At 49.6% G+C, this 18,809-nt stretch overlaps 1 protein-coding gene across 1 annotated transcript; it reads right to left on the reverse strand.

The window, feature by feature from the left end:
- Positions 1–6,243: 6,243 nt before the first annotated feature.
- Positions 6,244–17,581, reverse strand: CSTA (cystatin A). The gene is made up of 3 exons (XM_090053538.1): positions 17,426–17,581; positions 7,604–7,705; positions 6,244–7,055 (listed from the first exon to the last, which is right to left on the reverse strand). Exons 1-3 carry the CDS (start codon positions 17,489–17,491, stop codon positions 6,927–6,929), a joined length of 297 nt encoding a protein of 98 aa, XP_089909664.1. The 5' UTR covers positions 17,492–17,581; the 3' UTR covers positions 6,244–6,926.
- Between the last annotated feature and the right edge of the window lie 1,228 nt (positions 17,582–18,809).

Here is an 18,809-nt window from a genome sequence, read left to right on the forward strand (position 1 = left end):
GGCAGCTCCATGCCCTAGGCAGGGAATGTCCCCCAACTAGTGGTCATCTACCCGGGCAGCTCATGGCCTTAGACACTGCCCAGGTCAGGGGAAGGGGGGAGGGCACAATCTGCTCCTTCTGTAGAGCACTTTGTGAGGCCAGTGAAGGTGGAAGGGAGATCAGTGCACGAACTGTGTGGACTGGCTAGAGCCGAGAACATTAGCAGGAAGTTGTGACAAGGTGCCATCTTCGGCTGCATGTTTGTCGGCCAGTGAGTGGGCACCCATCAAGTCCTGCTGTATTTTCCTCCCCTGGGGATCAGCTTCCCCACCTTTACTCACCTGCCAGGACTTGAAGTTACTTGGTTCTTAGAAAGAGGGCGACTGACCCAAACGTTCCCAGACAGGCTAAGGCTCACCACCTGTAGGATGAGCCGTTGCCTTACGGGCAAGATGCACGCTCCGACCTTCCCTTTATGTGCCCCATGCCTTATACTTTTCTCTTCGTGTTGGGGTATCACTCGCTGGGGGTTTACCCCCTTGGCTTTGCCCCTCTTTCTGTAGCTAGGACCGTTCACTTAAATCCACCCACCAGGACTCGGTTTCAAGGCTCCTAGCTTCCTTTCAAGCGACTCTGGGCTTGTGGCCCTAGTGCTGCCCCCCTAGGGCACAGGGCTCCTTGAGCCCTCTATCACGGCGCCCCTCGGCGCTAACGAGGCCTCCTCCTCCCCTACAGCCTCAGGCACAAACCACTGGCTTTAACATTAAACGTAAACCATAGGCCCCTGTGGCCATAGAAAGAAAATAAAGATAGGAGAGGCAAACTGCCTGCTTACATCTGATTGTGCTTCTGTGTCACAGCATGGCTGCCACAGCTTCTCTGCAGTCATCAGGAGCCCTCCTCTTTGCCTCCGCGCCCCCCACCCCTTCTTCCCCCGAGGTTTCCCTGATTCTGGCCTCTCCCTTCCTGTCAGCTGACCAGCTGGCGGGGCTGGGGCCTTAGCCCTGCTCCACTGGGCGGCCGCGCCCGAAGGTTCTGGTTTTAGAGGGGCCGCTCTACTTCCTGGTAACAAGGCTCGGATCCCCTGTCACAGAAGCTCAGCAACTTGTTGGCACCTAAATCTCCACTTCTATCTGCTCAGCATTTAGGTAGGGTCTGGCATCTCAAGCTGGGCAATGCTCAGCTGTGCCTCTTGCAAGCTGTGATCTCTGCATTACAGAGAAGCCCGTTTGGATTTTACCTGTGTAGCCAACTACAGTGCGATGAATGCAGCCACAATGACTAGTGAGTGGCGGGAAGGGGGCAGAAATACTACTGTCAGTGATGTGCCCTGCCACTTGGCAGAGGTGGGGTGATTCCCTGTCCCCATTGTCTCTGGTGTTTCAGACGTTGGCTGCAGCCTGGGAAAACTGCATTGGGTCTCATGAGGACAGCATGGGAATGGTGTCCTTGCCCTTGTGCCCCGGCTGGAGGCAGAATGGTCCTTCTCCCTAGTTACAGCTTTTCTCAGCCCTGCTGCCCATATATATGTATAGGGCCATTGCTTCGTCAGCTCAGCTCCTCGGTGCTCAGGCTGAGCTCCAGTAGGCTCATATTTGGGAAAGACTGGCCCTGGCACCTGCAGGCTGCCCCCTGGGACCTCCAGGCTGCCCCCAAGGAAGAGGTGCCATCGGGCACACATGCAACACTGCCCATCCAAGAGACATGAGCTCTGAGCCTGGCTGGCAGCACAAAGCTTTGCCTGGGCTACAGGTTCCTCTGTGCTCCTCCTCCTGCCCTCTGCCAGACTGCTGAATCCCATGGCCATGAGCCCACCCGGTAGCCCTGGGACAGCCTAGGGCTCAGGCTCTGAGTTTGCTCCTCTCTGTGCCCTGCCTGCAGCACCACCATTGGCTCTGACCAGGCTCCTGCTTTTTGCAGGTGCTTGCCAACAGCTGTCTGGCTAGTGACCGCAGACATGTGTACCCTGTCCACTTTGGGCTGCAACTGGGAGTGGGGGAATGGCCCTGCCAGCATAGCTCACAGGGGAGCAGCTGTGTCATCCTGTGGCCTTGACAGCCTGCTCAGTAGGGCAGAAGTGCTGCTTCATTGGTTGCTTGGTGCGCTACCACCCTCTGTACAAGTGTACCCAGGAAGTGGCCAGGTTCAAGGGCAGTTGGAGCCCCTAAGTCTCACAGCTACTTAGTACCTCCCTGCACTGGGAGTAGGGCAAGCCCTCTGGGTGAGCAGGGCATGGGGAGCACAGTAGGAAAGGAAGGGCATTACAGGCAGTGATTGCTGTGCATGAGCATGTGGTTTTGGGGGTACTAGGAGGCTGCCTAGCCAGGCTGCATCTGTGCTGGGTAGGGAGTGGTGAGGGTCAGAGCACTGTTTTCCAACTCAGCCAGGCCATCAAGATCCGTGGGACTGTCCTGCAGAGTTTTGGAAGCATGCTGGATCCATGAGTCTCTGGGAGTGGGCCGGCCTCACCAATCCACAACCTTGACAGGAGCCAAAGAGGACAGAGCTCTATGCCTCTAGGAGGTAGTGGTCCAAGCATGACAGGTTTCTTGATGATGTCCCCAGCTCCTCCAATAATCAGAGCACCAGTAGCTAGGCAGAAGCAAACATTAGGTTCGATATGTGCCAATCAGCATGGGAGATCTGCCCTAAAATGGTGAATCTGCCAAAAAAAAGAACCATTTAAAATTGCAACTTGTTGTGGTAGAAAGTTTTTTTTTCGCCCATGTATTTACCATGTTGGACTAGTATTTCTATGTATCAGTAGCCCACAGTCCCTTGCTCTCCCTCATCCCTCACCCCAAAAGGAAGGAAAAATTGCTTGCTCTGTGAAGCTGTCGGGGTATGCTGCTTCCTCCCTGGTACAGCTGAAAAAGGGGACGGGGCTGGAAGTGGTTCTGCCCTAGACCCTGGGACTGCCCCTTGTCCAGTCATACCAGTTTTGCCCTTTAAATTCCTGGCATGCCAGCAGCCCAAGACCCAGGGATGGTGCTGGTGGGTGGTCCTGGGCTGCCCCCTCATCCTTTGAAACCCCCACAGCCCAAGCAGATGCCAGGAAGAGCCCTAGTCCCACAGGGGAGGGGATGAGCAGAGCCGGTCCCCATGCTCTGCTGGAAGCAGGAGAACAGCGCCGGCTCTGCTCACTGAGTCCCCACCCAGCAGGGATCACATGTAAAGGTCCGGTGGGTGGTAAAGTTGTGTGGACTGCCTGCAAGTAACAGCAGGGGCTGATGAGGGGCCTGCACCCTACACCGGAGGGGGGGTGTGTGCAGGCCCTCTGATCCATCCCTGTCACTGCAGGGGACTTCCAGGCAGCCCCCTCACTGTTGCCACCCAGTGCCCAGGGTGAAGGCTCTGCATAAATGGTGGAGAGCCCCCAGTCAGCCTTCGCTGCTGTGGAAGGCTTGCAGGGAGCCCTAGCAGCAAGAGTGACCAGGACCTTTAGGGGGTTTCTAGTGCCAGAACACTGGCACCCCATTAAAGCACCAGAAACTTTTAAAGGCTTCCCGGACAGCTTGAGATTGGCTTCAGACAGCTCTTACCAGGCAGCCAGGAACTCTAAAGGGCTTGCAGGCCTGTCTCACTGACAAGCTCCCTTACAGAGCAGCTCTCTCTTGCCCCCTGGCTGGAGAGTGCACCTCTGTGGCACCTTTGTCACCCTCTAACCAGGTGGCCTCCTATAGTGCTTTATATTTTGTAGCCAAAATAACACCTGTCTCAGGGCCCTCGGACCAGGCCTGCTGGATCGGACACTGTACAATATGAACCAGCGATGGCAGCTCCCTGGTTAGAGCACTTAGCCAGGCTGTCAAAGTAGCTGGGTCCAATTTCCACCTCACTGGCCATGTCTACATGAGATGCTGACTGCGCAGTCACTTGTTACTACTGTGCAATAGCATGCACAAAGTGGGACATGATGCTTCTGGACAGGAGTAACAAGCTACTGTGCAGTAGTAACTAGCTACTGCAGATAGTGTCACCAAAAAGCTGTTCAGGGACGGTACTGCACAGTAATTTAGTACAGTCATTTAGTACTCAGCAAGTACTGAATAACTGTGTAGTAATTACTGTGCAGTCAGTGTCTTACGTAGATGCAGCCAGTCAGAAGGGCTGAAATCAACATCTTGGACCTCCCAGGAGCCTACCCAGATTAAAAGACTAGATACTATTTGGGGATGCAGAGAAACTTGTATTCTCACTCTCCCTTCCTCCCCTGTATTACTGCTCCTCCACTTTGCCAGGAAGACTTTGCAACTCATTGAGCCAGAGAAAGAGCAAGTATGAGCATGACCCACTGGTTAGCACACTCACCAGCTCATGAGAGACCTCTCACTGGCTTGAGCAGGCTTTCTGGACCAATGAAACTTTTAGTAGTCCAAAGACTAGACATGACACAAGATATCTGTGCAGACTCTTGGAGGCCACAATCCTTATTGAGCAAGCACTTCTTGGAGCTGCACCCTCCCTCTCTTCCTTTCCACCCCAACCCTGAATCCCTCTCTACCCCCTTCTACAAAAGCACATGCATCTCTTCCCATCTGGCCCATACTGCCATGTTGGTCAGTGGAAGTATGTTTATACACCCTTAACAAGAACAGTTTTATTCCTTATTAAAACTTTGCAGCCCTTCCTGCACACAGGTAAAACCAGTAACTTTAGTTATACTCCCAGTGCTCCCTACTGTCCTGGTAGTGCAGTACTGCTCAACCGCAGGCCAGATTGGGCCTGAAGCCTGGCACTGACCCCTCCCTGCCCCGTATTCTGGGATTAGGTCCTCGGGGTCTGGCACTGTCCCCGCCTGCCCCAGGATCAGCTCCTTAAGGGCTGTCACCACCCACTCCCAGCTCCCCACACCAAGATTGGGCACTAGGTCCCAGTGCCACCACTGCCTGGCACTGAAGGCTGGGATCAGGTGCCAGATCTAATGCACAGGGCCTGGGGCTCCCCATGTGTCTAGAGATTTGGCAGCAGGGGAGCAGTGCCACTTCTCTCCTGCCTCCCAAATTTCCAGACCTATCAGGAGCTGTGTAAGGCAGATGACACAGCACTGTGGGTTGGATCTGGCACACAGGCCAGAAGTTGAGTAACCCTGTGACAGAGGATGGTCACATTCAGTGGTGCTTCATATTCCAGCTCATCAAGGAACACACTTACACTTGTACTCAAATTGAATTTCAAGTAAAGATAAATCCTCTAACAGCAACAAGCTCTTGGACCTGTGAGTCTCAGTCTGTTTCTTTCGTCTTCCCTGTCCAGAAGGGTTTTGGTGCTGCTCCTGAGTGTCTGCAATAGCTTTTGAAAGGTATTTGAAGCCTGAAGAAGCCCACAGGTATCCAGTAAAATTTTGGATTGCTCTGAGGCACTTCACCTAATACATCCCTTCTGAACTCTTGCCCTGTGCCCAAGGGGATGTAATACTTCAAATAGCAGGTACCTAACCTGCAAAGTGATTCAAAACTCCTGCTAGGTCCTAGACTGCCTTTACTAATCAGACTTGAAGAAACAATACTAGAGCCTGTAGCCTAAAAGACCCCCAGGCATAAGCTCTTGTGCACTCTGCTTTGACTCTTTTACCGGGACAGACCCCTACAGGGGTATGCTCAATTACAGAAACATCAAAGTCGTATTTCCAGGCACCACAGAAATCCTCTCCAAAGAGTCAGACGGTCTTTTCACAGGTCCCTAAACAGGTGGTCCAAATTTTAAAGTGTCCTATGACTTTGTGAAGAATAATTCCTTTAAAATAAGGCCACTGAGGAGCTGAACTTCCAGTGCTCACTTTGGAATATCTTGGATTGTAAGCGCAGAGGTGACTCGTTCCCTCAAGCTTGTGTTTTCTATGGCTACTTGTTTCTGCAGCCAAACCAAATGCCTGCTTTTTGAGATAGGACAATAAATATCATGGCATGAGCAACACATTGATTGCTGAGGGCATTCTTATTTTGTTACATGGCAGGTCAACAACCAACCACTGAGGTCAAAACTTGAAGGCAGGTGACATCAAACAACTTCCCCCCACTTTGTTTCATTGTCCCTAGTCCTGTCCCCAATTTTTCAGTGAGAAGAAGTGTAAAAGAGGGAGTAGTGAGGGACAATTTTTCTTATAACAATGTGCTGAAAAGAATTCAGCAAAATGAAAACTGATTTGGTTCAACATTTTAATTTCCCATCCCCAAAATGAAAATAATGAAATTCCTGGTTTGGAACGAGTATTTTTAATCTAAACTTGATAAAGCTAAGCCCTCATGAAATTAAACAATTCAAACGGAGAAATACATGTTTAATAATGAAGCAAACACCAGCCAGTTACCATCACCAGTAGTTATCATTCTATTATTTAGAAAATGCAAGCGTGGATTTTGGTTAGATCCAGAGATATTTCATATTGGACACTTGCTCTACTTGGGGATGCTATCCTGCCCTTATAGAAGATAGACCTGATCACTGAGGGAATGTCTGAATATTGAACCCAATCTATATATATATTTTAAAACCTTTCCCATGTCTGTTCCATGGGATGCTGCTATATTTTGATCCCTGCAAATACGATGCAGAGAACAAAATGAATCTATAAATTAATAGTGCCACTCTGTAAGAGGGCTTAAAAAATGCCACTTCTACTGCTCTCTCTCAGATACATTCTGGATACTTTATTGTCCATTAAGATCACAACAGAGTCAAAGGACATGATTCTTCACTTGTGTAGGATTTTACATGGCTGTTAAGTCTACCAATTTCTTGAAATTACAGATTTACATTAGTGTAAGAAGTAGAGAAACTGGTTCCTTCCCTGGACCAGGGGACTGGGAGGGGGGCGGGGGGAAGCTGCATAAGAGGAATTTGTTTTTTTCAGACTTAGATGGTTTTAAATCTCTTTTCATTGGCACAGGAAACAGGAGTTTGCAGCCTATAGATAGCATACAAGGAAGCCCTCTCTAAGTACCCTCTAGAAGTAAGTCAGCTCGTCATGCTTAGTCTTGCTTTTTTGATAACTGGAGAGGCTCAGTGGTACACTCTCATGAGGAAGGTTTCTGAACACCCGCAAATGCAAAAACTCATCATTGCCAACATGTACCTGAAAGGCAAGAAGAAAAGGAAAATCAGTTCCAGGGAATAGAAGCCTTCAGCTAACCACTTGTGAAAAGTGTATAATCATAGTTGCTTAGGCAGTAGGGCTGGCATTCATTTATTCACAAGAGAGGCGCTTTAATCTAATCTGGAACTACAAACACTGTAATGTCTTAGTCACAATTCAACTGGCTGTGACACTGTATCACTACCAGGCAGAGCTAAAGCTAGCTGGGTGCAGCACTGTGCTTCAGCATGCTTGGGTTTTTTTTTTAAATGTAAACATTCTTTAAATTCTTTAAAAGTTTAAATTATTTTAAACTGTGGATTTCCCGGGTTTCCAATTATCCCCAAACCAAGCATTACAACATCTGTTTCAGGATTTTACCCCTTGCTTACTCATAATAGTCTCAACTTGAATTACCTTAGAAGTTATGACACAAGATTTTGTTTTGTAATTTAAAGGCCTTAGTTTAGAGCCAACTCAGAAACTTCTCTGTAATTGACTGACTGAAGAAGAAACATGCCGAGATACTATTCCCTGCTGGTTTGTACCTTGATGAAGTAGTTCATGCCAGCAACCACCTGGGTTTTAAACTCCACTGCAGCAAAAACATCAAAGTTCTTCCCTTCCTTTTCTTCTACCTGAGACTTCACCTGAAAAAAATAAAAATTATTCAAAATATAAAAGTCTGGAGACCATTAGCTCACAGAGTTAGTGCTTCAGATCAAACTAGTAGTGATCTGGATCACATTAATGCAGACTCTAGACATGCTGATCTCGCTCACTTTTCTTTTCTCTCCTAAGGTGAAGAGGTAAAATGAGAAGAGTTCAGTAAAGCAGGGCTACCAAATCTAGACAGCAGACATCGTACAGGAATGAAAGTCTGGGGATCTGGCTTCTAACTACATTGTTATGTCATTCATTGCAAGTTACAGTCCTTTTCCATGTCTCCGTTTTTTATCCTACTGCACAGAATTTACTCACACATGCAATTAAGCAAAGCAGTTTGCTATCTACAATATATATTACAGGACATATTAAATTACAGAATAAGAATTCAAACAAGCCCACCTGTATCCAACCTGGCCCATGACTGCCCTTGCTGTGCTCTGCAGGGGGCGAAGTCCTGCCCATTCCCACCAGGAAAATGTGCTGTGCTCCTAATATTACCTGTGGGAAGGCTCCAGCTCCAGCCAGTGTGCACAGCTACCAGGCAGGGCTACCAGGCAGGGCTGTTGCTGCTGTTGCTGCAGCCACCCAGGGAACTACTTGGCTCCCCTGGCCTCCAGCAGCTCTGCGTCTTGTCCCTGCTGCAGCACTCTGGGCAGCAGGTAGGGAAGTGGCAGAAGCATAGGAATGTGGGGCTGGCAGAAGCAGAGCCCGGGGTTAGGTCTGGTGAGAGCGTGTGGCTGGTTCGGTGCTGGGGCTGGGGGGAATGCGGGACCAGGCTGGCTCCATTGCACAGGGCTACCTGCAGTTCTCATGTAGGTCCTGGGACCCAGCTGGGAGCTCTGCATGACAGAATCACAGAAAGTTAGGGTTAGAAGGGACATCAGGAGGCATGAACACCTTGTGCCTCCTGAGGCTGGGGGTGCACAGCAACTGCCTGCAGGTGGCGGTGACAGTGGCATGGTGACGGAGGGTGGAGACTGCCCGCAGGCAGCCGCAATGACGTCAATGGCAAGGGCAGGTCAAGTGGGGACTGCCCGCAGGCAGCCACAGCAGTGTTGGTGGCAGGGGGAGGGGTGGGGTGGCAAGTTCCGAGCAGTGACTGGTGATCAGTGACCGCTCCCAGATACCGCTGGCAGTGCCAGCGGCAGCCAATCTCAGGGGGTGCACGCTAGGCCTGTGTGAAGCAGCAAGTATTTCATTCGGCTTTGGATTCTGCTGATTCAGAGGGACAGTGATTCGATTTGGTGATTTGAATCACTGTCCCAATTCAATTTGGCTGATTTCAGAGGGCCCCCCCATGCAGGGCAGTGGGGAGCACCTCCCTGCCCCACCTGGCACCTGTGCAGCAGCATCGTGTGGATGCAGTGCAGCTGGGGCAGCTCCAGCAGTCACCCTGGAGCCTGGCAGCACTCAGCCCGAGCGGCCCCAGCTCCTAGACAGTGTGTGGAGCCCCGCAACACCCTGCGAAGCTGCGCTGCACCCTCGCAATGTGACAGCTGCTGTGCAAGTGCCAGTCGGAGTGGGGAAGGGGGTAGCAGCCCAGTATGCAGTTAGCTTTCTTGGCAACAAGGACACATTGCTGGCTCATATTCAGCTTATTGTCCACTCTTCCTTTTCTGAAGAGCTGCTGCCCAAGCAGTCAGCCCCCAGCCTGTCTTGGTGCATGGGATTGTTCTGTCCTAAGTGCAGGGCTTTGCACTTGTCCTTGCTGAACCTCATGAGATTCCTTTTGGCCCAATCCTCCAATTTGGTAAGGTCACTCTGAATTCTAGCCCTACCCTCCAGTTTATCTACTACTCCCCCCAGTTCGGTGCCATCTCCAAACCTGCTGTGGGTACACTCCATGCCATCTTCCCAGTTACTGAAGACATTGAAGAAAATCAGCCCCAGGATTGACCCCAGGGGCACTCCACTTGATACTGGCTACCAATTAGATGTTGAGCCATCGATTACCACCCTCTGAGCTCAATGCTTCAGCCAGTTTTCTATCCACCTTACAGTCCATTCATCCAGCCCATACTTCCTTAGCTTGCCTGCAAGAATGTTGTGCGAAACCGTATCAAAATCCTTGCTAAAAATCAAGGTACACCACACCTGCCAATCTCCCTGCAACCACAGAGCCAGTCTTCTCATCGTAGAAGGCAATCAGGTTGTTCAGGCATGACTTGCCCTTGGCGAATCCATGCTGACTGTTCCTAATCACCCTTTTTTCCTCCAAGTGGTTAGAAATGGATTCTTTGAGGATCTGCTCCATGATTTTTTCTAGGGACTGAGGTGAGGCTGACCAGTCTGCAGTTCCTTGGATCCTCCTTTTTCCCTTTCTTAAACATGGGCACTATGTTTGCCCTTTTCCAATCATCTGGGACCTCTCCTGATCACCACGAGTTTTCAAATATGATGGCTAGTGGCTCTCCAATCATATTAGCCAACTCCCTCAGCATGCTCGGGTGCATCCGACCCAGTTCCATGGACTTTTACACATCCAGCTTTTCTAATTAGTCCCTAACCTGTTCTTGCACCACTGAGGGCTGCTCACCTCCTCCTCAAACTGAGCTGCCCAGCACTTGTTACCCTTCACATCCCTTGCTAGCTGCAACTCCATTGTGCTTTGGCCTTCCTGACTTCCGCCTTTCATGCCCGAGCAACACTGTTATACTCCTCCCTAGATATTTGTCCAAGTTTCCACTTCTTATAAGCTTCCTTTCTGTGACTTAGTTTACTGAAAAGTTCCCCGCAAAGCCAAGCCAGTCTTCTGCCATACTTGCTAGTCTTCCTGCCCATCAGGATGGTTTGTTCCTACACTCTCAGTAAGGCTTCTTTAAAGTACAGCTAGCTTTCCTGGACTTCTCTCCTCCTCAGACTGGCTTCCCAGGGGATCCTGCCCATGAGTTCCCTGAGTGAGTTGAAGTCTGCTTTTCTGAAGTCTGGGGCCCTTACTCTGTTGCTCTCCTTTCTTCCTTTCCTATGGATCCTGAACTCAATCATTTTATGGTCACTGCTGACCAAATTGCCATCCACTACATTTCCCACCAATTCATCCCTATTTGTGAGCTGTAGGTCAAGAAGACAATGGCCCCTAGTTGGCTGCTCCAGCACTTGCACCAGAAAGTTGTCCCCACTCTCCAAAATCTTCCTGGATTGCCTGTGCACTGCTGTATTGCCCTCCCAGCAGATGTCAGGGTGACTGAAGTCTCCCATGAGAACCAGGGCCTGTTATTGGGAAACTTTCACTAGCTGTTTGAAGAAAGCCTCATCTGCCACTTCCTCTTGGTCTGGTAGTCTATAGCAGACCCCCCTCACAACATCACCCTTGTTGCTGTCCCCTCTAACTCTAACTCAGACTCCAACAGGCCTATCTCAAGCTTCACACTGGAGTGCTAAGCAATCACACAACTCTTACATAAAATATAACTCCTCCCCCTCTTCTTCCCTGCCTGTCCTTCCTGAACAGTTTATGCCCAGTCATGACAGTGCTCCAGTCATGTGAGCTATCCCACCAAGTCTCTGTTATTCCAATCATATTATAATTCCTTGATTGTGCGAGGACTTCCAATTCTTTCTGCTTGTTTCCTAGGCTCCGTGCATTGTGTACAGGCACCTGAGGTAACTAGTTGATTGCCCTAATTTCTCAGGAAGTATGAGAGTACCTCCCCTGTTGCCCCCTCTTGCTTGCTCTTCTTCCAGGTCTCCTGCTTTCCCACTTACCTCACAGCTTTGGTTTCCCTGCCCTGGAAAACCAAATTTAAAGCCCTCATTAGGTTAGCAAGGCTGTCTGTGAAGACGCTCTTCCTTCTCTTCATCAGGTGGATTCTGTCTTTTTCCAGCAATCCTTCTTGGAAGAACATTCCATGGTTGAAGAAGCCTAAGCCTTGCTTGTGACACCACCTGTATAGCCAGGGGTTGATGTGCAGGACGCACCTACTCTTGCCCAGGCCCTTTCCCTTGATCGGAAGAATCAATAAGAACACAACCTGAGCCCCAGACCTCCTCACCCTTGCACCCAGAGACCTGTAGTCAATCTTGATATGCTCAGGATCTCCCCTGGCAGTATCGCTGGAGCCCACATGGATGAGTACCATGGAGTAGCCAGCCAACTGGATGCACCTCGGTAGTCCCTCCCTAACATCTAGGATCCGGCCTCTGGGCAAGCAGCAGACCTCCCAAGACAACAGGTCAGGTGGGCAGATAGGGAGTCTTCAACCACCACCACCCATTGCTTTTTCTTGGTGGCAGTTGTCTCGATCCTTCCCATCTTGGTGAGGCCTGGCCTGTCTTCCTCCACCAATGGAAAGTGCTCCTCCCTCTCTGCTGCTAGGGCTACATATCTGTTCTCCAGATGAACCACTGCCAGTGGCCTTGGCCCCACTCCCTGCTGCTATGTTCAACTCTAGGGACTTGGCCAGGAGTGATGTGGAGTCCTGCGCGATGGACCTGGGCCAGCTCCAACCTGGTCCCTGTTGAGTCCCAGGAACTGCACGCAGTGGCAGGGAACAGGTCCAGGCCACCAGTTCCATCATGCGGGGCTCCCCCTGATGTTGTGAGGCTCTGGCCAAGTCACAGGAGCTGTTTTTGAGATGCAGGGAGCCCTGTGCAATGGAGCTGGTGGCCTGGTATTACCAGTCTTAGCCACTTTCAAGGGGCCTAGGCTAAGCTGAAAAAATGCTGCTAGGCAGAAGGCCCAAAGCCTGTTTCTGAGTAACCAGTGTGAACCTTTGCAGATATGACAACTATCTTGGTCGGCAAATAAAGGAAACCATCAAACACAATTAAACAAAGCACAAGGCGTAAAAGAAGATCCATATATGCTATATCATAGCTTTATCTTTAGTAGTAGTAGTAGTGATTGATGTAACCAAATGTATTCAATGTTATTTTGCTATAATAGATATATTTTTGTTAAAATGCTTAATATGTAAAAACAAAAATAGCCTGTCAGAGAAGGCCATAAAGTAAGGTAAAGAATAAACAGAAACAGCATCCTACAATGGGGAAGGAAAGGAGATAAGAAACCCTCCCTCCTTCCCAAAGATAAAAATTCCAACTAGTTGACATCTGGTTCAATCCAGTTCCAAAAATTTCAGTGAACCAAAAATATTTAAATAAAACTAATCAGAGGTCATTTATTAGACTATTTAAACCAGCCATAAATATTGCATATTGCCTGAAGGAAAATTTGGAGAACTCTGCAAATTCAAGAAGACCTCCTGCCAATCTGTATGCCACCCTCCTCTCACCTCTGTGTTGTTCTGTTGCAGGTAGCTGATAAACTTTAGGGTAAATGTTTGTTCTCATGTTTTAAGGTGCAAGCAAATAAAAGGTTGGGCTGTAGACCTGTTTTTGCCTCTTACCAGTAGCCCACCCACAAGGCTACCTGCAATCTAGGTAACACTTGCCCTGCTCCTTGCCACCATGTGCAACTCCTGGGACTCAGTTGGAGCCATGTGCTGCTGGGGGGGCTCTGCTTGCCATGGGGCATGAGTGACCTAGGGGCTGCTGCTGCTGGCAGTGGGGGCTATGCATCATGGTGGGGGCATGTGTGTGGGGGGTCCCCCCATGGACCATACTTATATGGTGGGTCCCCCCTCACCATACCCACTCCCCACACCCTTCCCACAAACCCCAAACCCACCCATACACTTCCCCACCCCCATCCTCCACACGCCACCACACACACTCACCCACATACTCCCCCACATACAATATACAAGACTAAGACTTTATTTTGAGCTATTATTTAATCACCTCTACATATACTATGCAAACACATGAATCAGGACAAAAAAATTTTTGAAACAAAATTAAAATATGTTATACTAGATTTTGTTTGATTTTTAGCATGTGATTTGTTTTTTTTCTGGTTCCAAGATGGCAAACCCCTCTCTTAAAAGGAGTACTTTCAGAGGCAAAGGGAGGGAATTCGGTGACAAAGGTGGCAGCCAAGGGGCAGGGTACCTGTCAGGGGTCGGGGCTACCTTTGCAGCTCTCAACAGCTCACCAAAGCTCATTAAGCAGATCTCCAGTCAAAGTAATTGCTCACCCCCAGTCTAACCTATGAGCAAAAATACAGTCAACTAATACCAATACAATTCAAGACGTAACACCGTAACCTGCTGTAGGTAAAGCATAGGGATCATGGTGGCCAATGTCCTGCTGCTGCAAAGATACCAAAAGGTGCAATAAGTCCTTCAAATAAGTGTTTTTATATTTCCAACTTCAAATATTAAGTTTTATAACCCACTGGGCACATCTACATGTGTAATTAACCCATATGAATAAACCCTGGAGTTTATTCATGTGCAGCGCATGGAGCTTGGTTGGACAGGCTAACCCCAGGGGTCAGCCTGCCAGCCTCGGGCTGCTCTGACCAGGCTCCATGTGTTGCAGAGGGACTGACAGGGGCACAATGGTGCTTCAGTGAGGGGCTAGCCAGCAGGCTAGCCTGTTTCATGCCCCAGGCAGCTGGTCAGCATCAACACGTGTGCTGCTGCACCCAGAAAACCTCTGCAATAGGGTAGTATTTGTATTAACTAGTACTACCCTGCTGCAAAGTTTATTAGTTTTGTGTGGCCTAATAGGGCTGCATGTTTACTGCACAGTTAATTAGTCAACTGCATAGTAAACATCTCATGTAGATGCACCTTCTGAGAACTAAATATTATTTCCAATCTACAGAGCAGAAAACTAAGAGTAGTGAAATGCCTGGCATAAGCCTCAGAGGCATGATCACCCTAGTAATCTTGAAAAAGCCTGCCCAAGTGCAGAGGGGGCTGGACCCGATGATCAGTAAGGTCCCTTCCAGGCCCCAACAACTATGAAATTGAAATCCTGAATTCTGGCTCATCTTTCCTGTGTTCAAATCACAAGTCTACAAGGTGGGGAGCACTACAAGCTCTACGTTAGCAAGAGGTATGACTTCAAACTGAATTTGCTTTCTTGTAAAAAAGTTGGTTACCAGTAACTTCACCTCCTTTTGGCCCACAACTACAAACCTCTCCATTCACACAGGGCAGGAAACAAGCAAGGAGCTAATATGCAAACCAGCCTGGGAGCAGAACTGTCCATTCTCAAGTAAATATTCATGGGGGAAGGCTGTTGGTGAGAATCTTTTCCACTGAGCTTCCAAATCAGCGCATCTGCTTTCCCCGTACAAATCACACTCCAGTTGCTTGCACCCAACATAGGTGTGTGAAACCTGAGGTTAGAGTAGTATACTATATGCTGTACACATAAAAGGACTTCTGCATTCAGGATATTCCACAAGCCTTGTGGAGGCTGGGGAGGAATTCAAGGCCCCCTGCAGTATCTTCCACTCTCAGGGCTGAACAACTGTGCTCTACACTTGCTATTAAGCCCCTTCTGCAATGAATTTTCAACTGAGGTGCTGAAGAGCACCGAGTGAAAAAAACAAACCATGCAGTTACACAATAGCCCCACCTAGCTCAACTTATTTTTCTGACCCAAACCAGTGGAGATCAGGCATTTGCAGGCCCAAGCATAACAATTACCACAGTAACAATGACTAACTGGCACTGTCATTCTCAGGAGGAAAGAGAGCTTGCAAGAAGTTGTAGCCGAGAAGAACAGAGATCTCAGTGAACAAAGAACTGAAGGATGAAGTCCAGTTAGGTGACTACAACTGAAATGCTCCCAAAGGTCCTGTGTTGCCTTACGTACCCTGAGTTGGGGGGTTTCTAGTCCAGTTCCAACTAGACAAGTGTCCAGTCCATGTTGCAAGACAGCACCCTGGCCGGCCCTTGCCAGTTTTATCCAGTGACAAAGACTGAACAGATCAGACACCAAACTTCCCATTACAGAGCTAAGACACCCCAGAGGTGCAGGGCCAGAAATACATTTGCCCTGCCACTGCCTGTGCCTTATTTCTTTTGTGCAAGTACAAAAAGGAGGGAACCCGAGTCCCTAGGACTGCAAGCCTGGATCATATCACTTGTCAAATCGATCTGGTGACTGCCAACCAAGACCATATTCTATAAAACATGGGAAGCAATTGTCAAAAGCACAAAGTTAAGGGGAAGGTGCGTGTAATTATGTTTACTAGATAAACGAATTTTCAAAGATCCGCCTTGGTGAGGCCGCAGCTGGAGTACTGTGTCCGCTTTTGGGCTCCACAATTCAAAAAGGATGTGGAAAAGCTTGAGAGAGTCCAGAGAAGAGCCACGCGCATGGTCAGAGGTCAGGAAAACAGACCTTACGACGATAGGCTGAGAGCCATGGGGCTCTTTAGCCTGGAAAAGCGCAGGGTCAGGGGTGATCTGATGGCCTCCTATAACTTTATCAGGGGTGACCACCAGGATCTGGGGGAACGTTTGTTCACCAGAGCGCCCCAAGAGATGACGAGGTTGAACAGTCATAAACTACTACAAGACCATTTCAGGCTGGACATGAGGAAGAATTTCTTTACTGTCCGAGCCCCCAAGGTCAGGAACAGCCTGCCATCGGAGGTGGTTCAAGCACCTACATTGAACACCTTCAAGAGCAAATTGGATGCTTATCTTGCTGGGATCCTATGACCCAAGCTGCCTTTGGGCAGGGGGCTGGACTCAATGATCTTCTGAGGTCCCTTCCAGCCCTAATGTCTATATCTACGAATTCATCTCAGAGGATTTACTTTTAAGCAAAGTGACTTTTCATAGAGCTTTCAACTGAAAAAGCTTCCCCTCTCAAAACAGAGGTTTGACAATCCCTGTTTTTCAACAAGAAATATCAATAATTATTACTTTGGGCTTTTTTTTTTTTTTTTTTTAAGATTAAAATTGCGATTTGGAAAATACCTGAATTTAACTTGACATTCCATTATATTCTGATTGAAATTAGCATACAGTGTAGCACATCTTGAATTGATTTAGGACTGCTTGAGGTCTCAGGAAGTTATTGTTAACAGGTAGGGATCCACCTAATTCACAGAGACCGCCTCTGGATTTTGTGGTCCCAGCAACCATGTCTGGTGCCATTTTTGCAGCTGAGCCATCTGTCAACCTCCAGGAACAGACAGGACTTCTGGGGCTCCTCAGCCAATCAGAGGTGTGGGGTGGGACTGGGAGGGGCAGGACTTTTAGGGCCAATCTCTGCTCCCCACCCCCACTCCAGGATGCCAGAGCTCCCTGCCCTTTTCTGTTTGCAGCCATCTTCCAACTCATCATTTTCCTGCTTTTTCAGTTTCTGCACTTTTTCATGGGGGCTATACCAAATTCAGTTTCTGTGAAAACTGCCAGACTGTGAATTTGGTAGGTCCCTATTAACGGGGTATTAGCACCCCTTGTTGAGGGCCTTGTAGTCTCAATTTAGGGCCCAAAACTATTCAGTATTGCTATTAATGATCTAGCCGAAAATATAACGCCACGGCTGGTTAAAAAGAGAAGAGGAGGGGGTTGCAGATGGAGAGGGAAGCAGGGCAAGGTCAGCGCCCGGCGTGCTGGGGCGTTCAACAACACGTTTTCACTCTGCCAGACATGAAGGTAGCACGTTGTTGGTGCAGCAGGAACGAATGCGCTCCTGACCATGGGCTGTGGATGGGGTGTGAGGCCGAGGATGCAGCTGCCAGGCTCGGGCTCCCGCCGGCACTGCCCCCAGCGCGGCTCCCTGCCATGAGAACAGTGGCCTCGGCCCCCGCCCCGCCCGGCGGACACACCCAGGGCAGACAGGGGAGCGCGCCGCCCCACGCCCCATCCCCGCCCGGTGCGCACCTCCTCGGCGATGCGCTGCGTGTCGGCCGTGGCGGGCTGCGCCGCCCCGAGTCCCCCGCACAGCATGGCGGCGACGCCGCTCCAGTCCCCGCTGGATGGTTAGGTCCCAGGGGCGGAGCGCACTGCGCATGCGCATTGCCGCCGGTGAGTTGCCGGACAGGAGGAGCTTCATTGGCGGCCCTGGCGCTCAGGCGCAGAGCTTCAGCCCGGCCTTCATGCCGCTCAGCCAATAGCAGGGGGAGTTGCGGGCCGGTGTACGCGTCACTGACACGTCACAGCCCGGGGGCAGCGAATGGCGCAGCGCAGCCGGCGCGGGGGAGTCTTGTGTGAAGCGCTCGGGTCCGCCGCGCGCTCGGCAAGGGCCGTCGCGCCGCTGGGGAACCGAGCTCATTTAACAGCTCCTGTGTTAGTGGCCTGCACCTCGCGGGCCGCCGGGCCGGGTCTTCCCCGTAGGCTGGCAAAGGTTGGTGCCAGCCCCCGCCTCGCCCGCCGCCTGGCTGTGCTGGGACGGGGTCCTCGGGCTTGAGTATTGAGTAAATCCTTACAGTCACGAATCACTCGAGGGCATGTCGTTTCCGGACAGCAGCAATTATTCATTAAACAAGTTGATAGCTCAACTCAAGACATGAAAATAAGCACTGAAATAATCCAGCGGTGGTATAACAATTAAAAAAAAACTCTGCTCAGCATTGACAGCAAAGTGGCTTTTCAGCTCTAACGGGGTGCGTGCATCTGTGCAGGTGTTCTCTCCTAGTATTGTTTTGAGAATCTGAGCTACACCTAGTCACCTAAATGCATTTACTTGACTTCTTCCTGCAGTAGATGACGATATCTCTAACTGGAGCAGAGCAATTCCTCTCTGCTTCCAGGAGTCATCCAGATTCCAGGCTGTCAGATGCAGGCAGTGGGGTAGTGCGAATATTGGCAAAACACTTGTGGTGAGAAGGTCTGGGACCAGGGGAAAAGCCCTGGGATCCCCACTGACACAAGTGGGAATCTGGTACTAAAGTGTGGCTGTGTGAGGATCAGTATGGTTATCTGGGCTGTGTCCTGTTTTCCCTGAGAGAGCACCTAGGGGGAGGGGGAGGCAACATGTTTGTCTGGAGTTCCAAAAAACCCCAAACCTGCAGTTTTGTTTTTCTAACATGCTGACACATGCCAGAAAAACAAGCCCAGGGTGGGGGTACCTGGCAGGATGTACTGCATATTAATATAGTTAATAAATGTTGGTTTTTTTATGATAAATACTAGGTTTTCTAAACATTCTAAACCTGGTGACAGTAAACAAAACTTCATATACTACATTTGTTCTTGTGTGTTCTTTTGTAAGCATGATGTGATGAGAGGAGAAAGGAGAGAAAAAGAGAAATAAAAGAGAAAGAAG

Source organism: Crocodylus siamensis, chromosome 1, assembly GCF_052110815.1.
Source record: "Crocodylus siamensis isolate JL-2025a chromosome 1, ASM5211081v1, whole genome shotgun sequence".
Lineage (NCBI taxonomy): Eukaryota > Metazoa > Chordata > Crocodylia > Crocodylidae > Crocodylus > Crocodylus siamensis.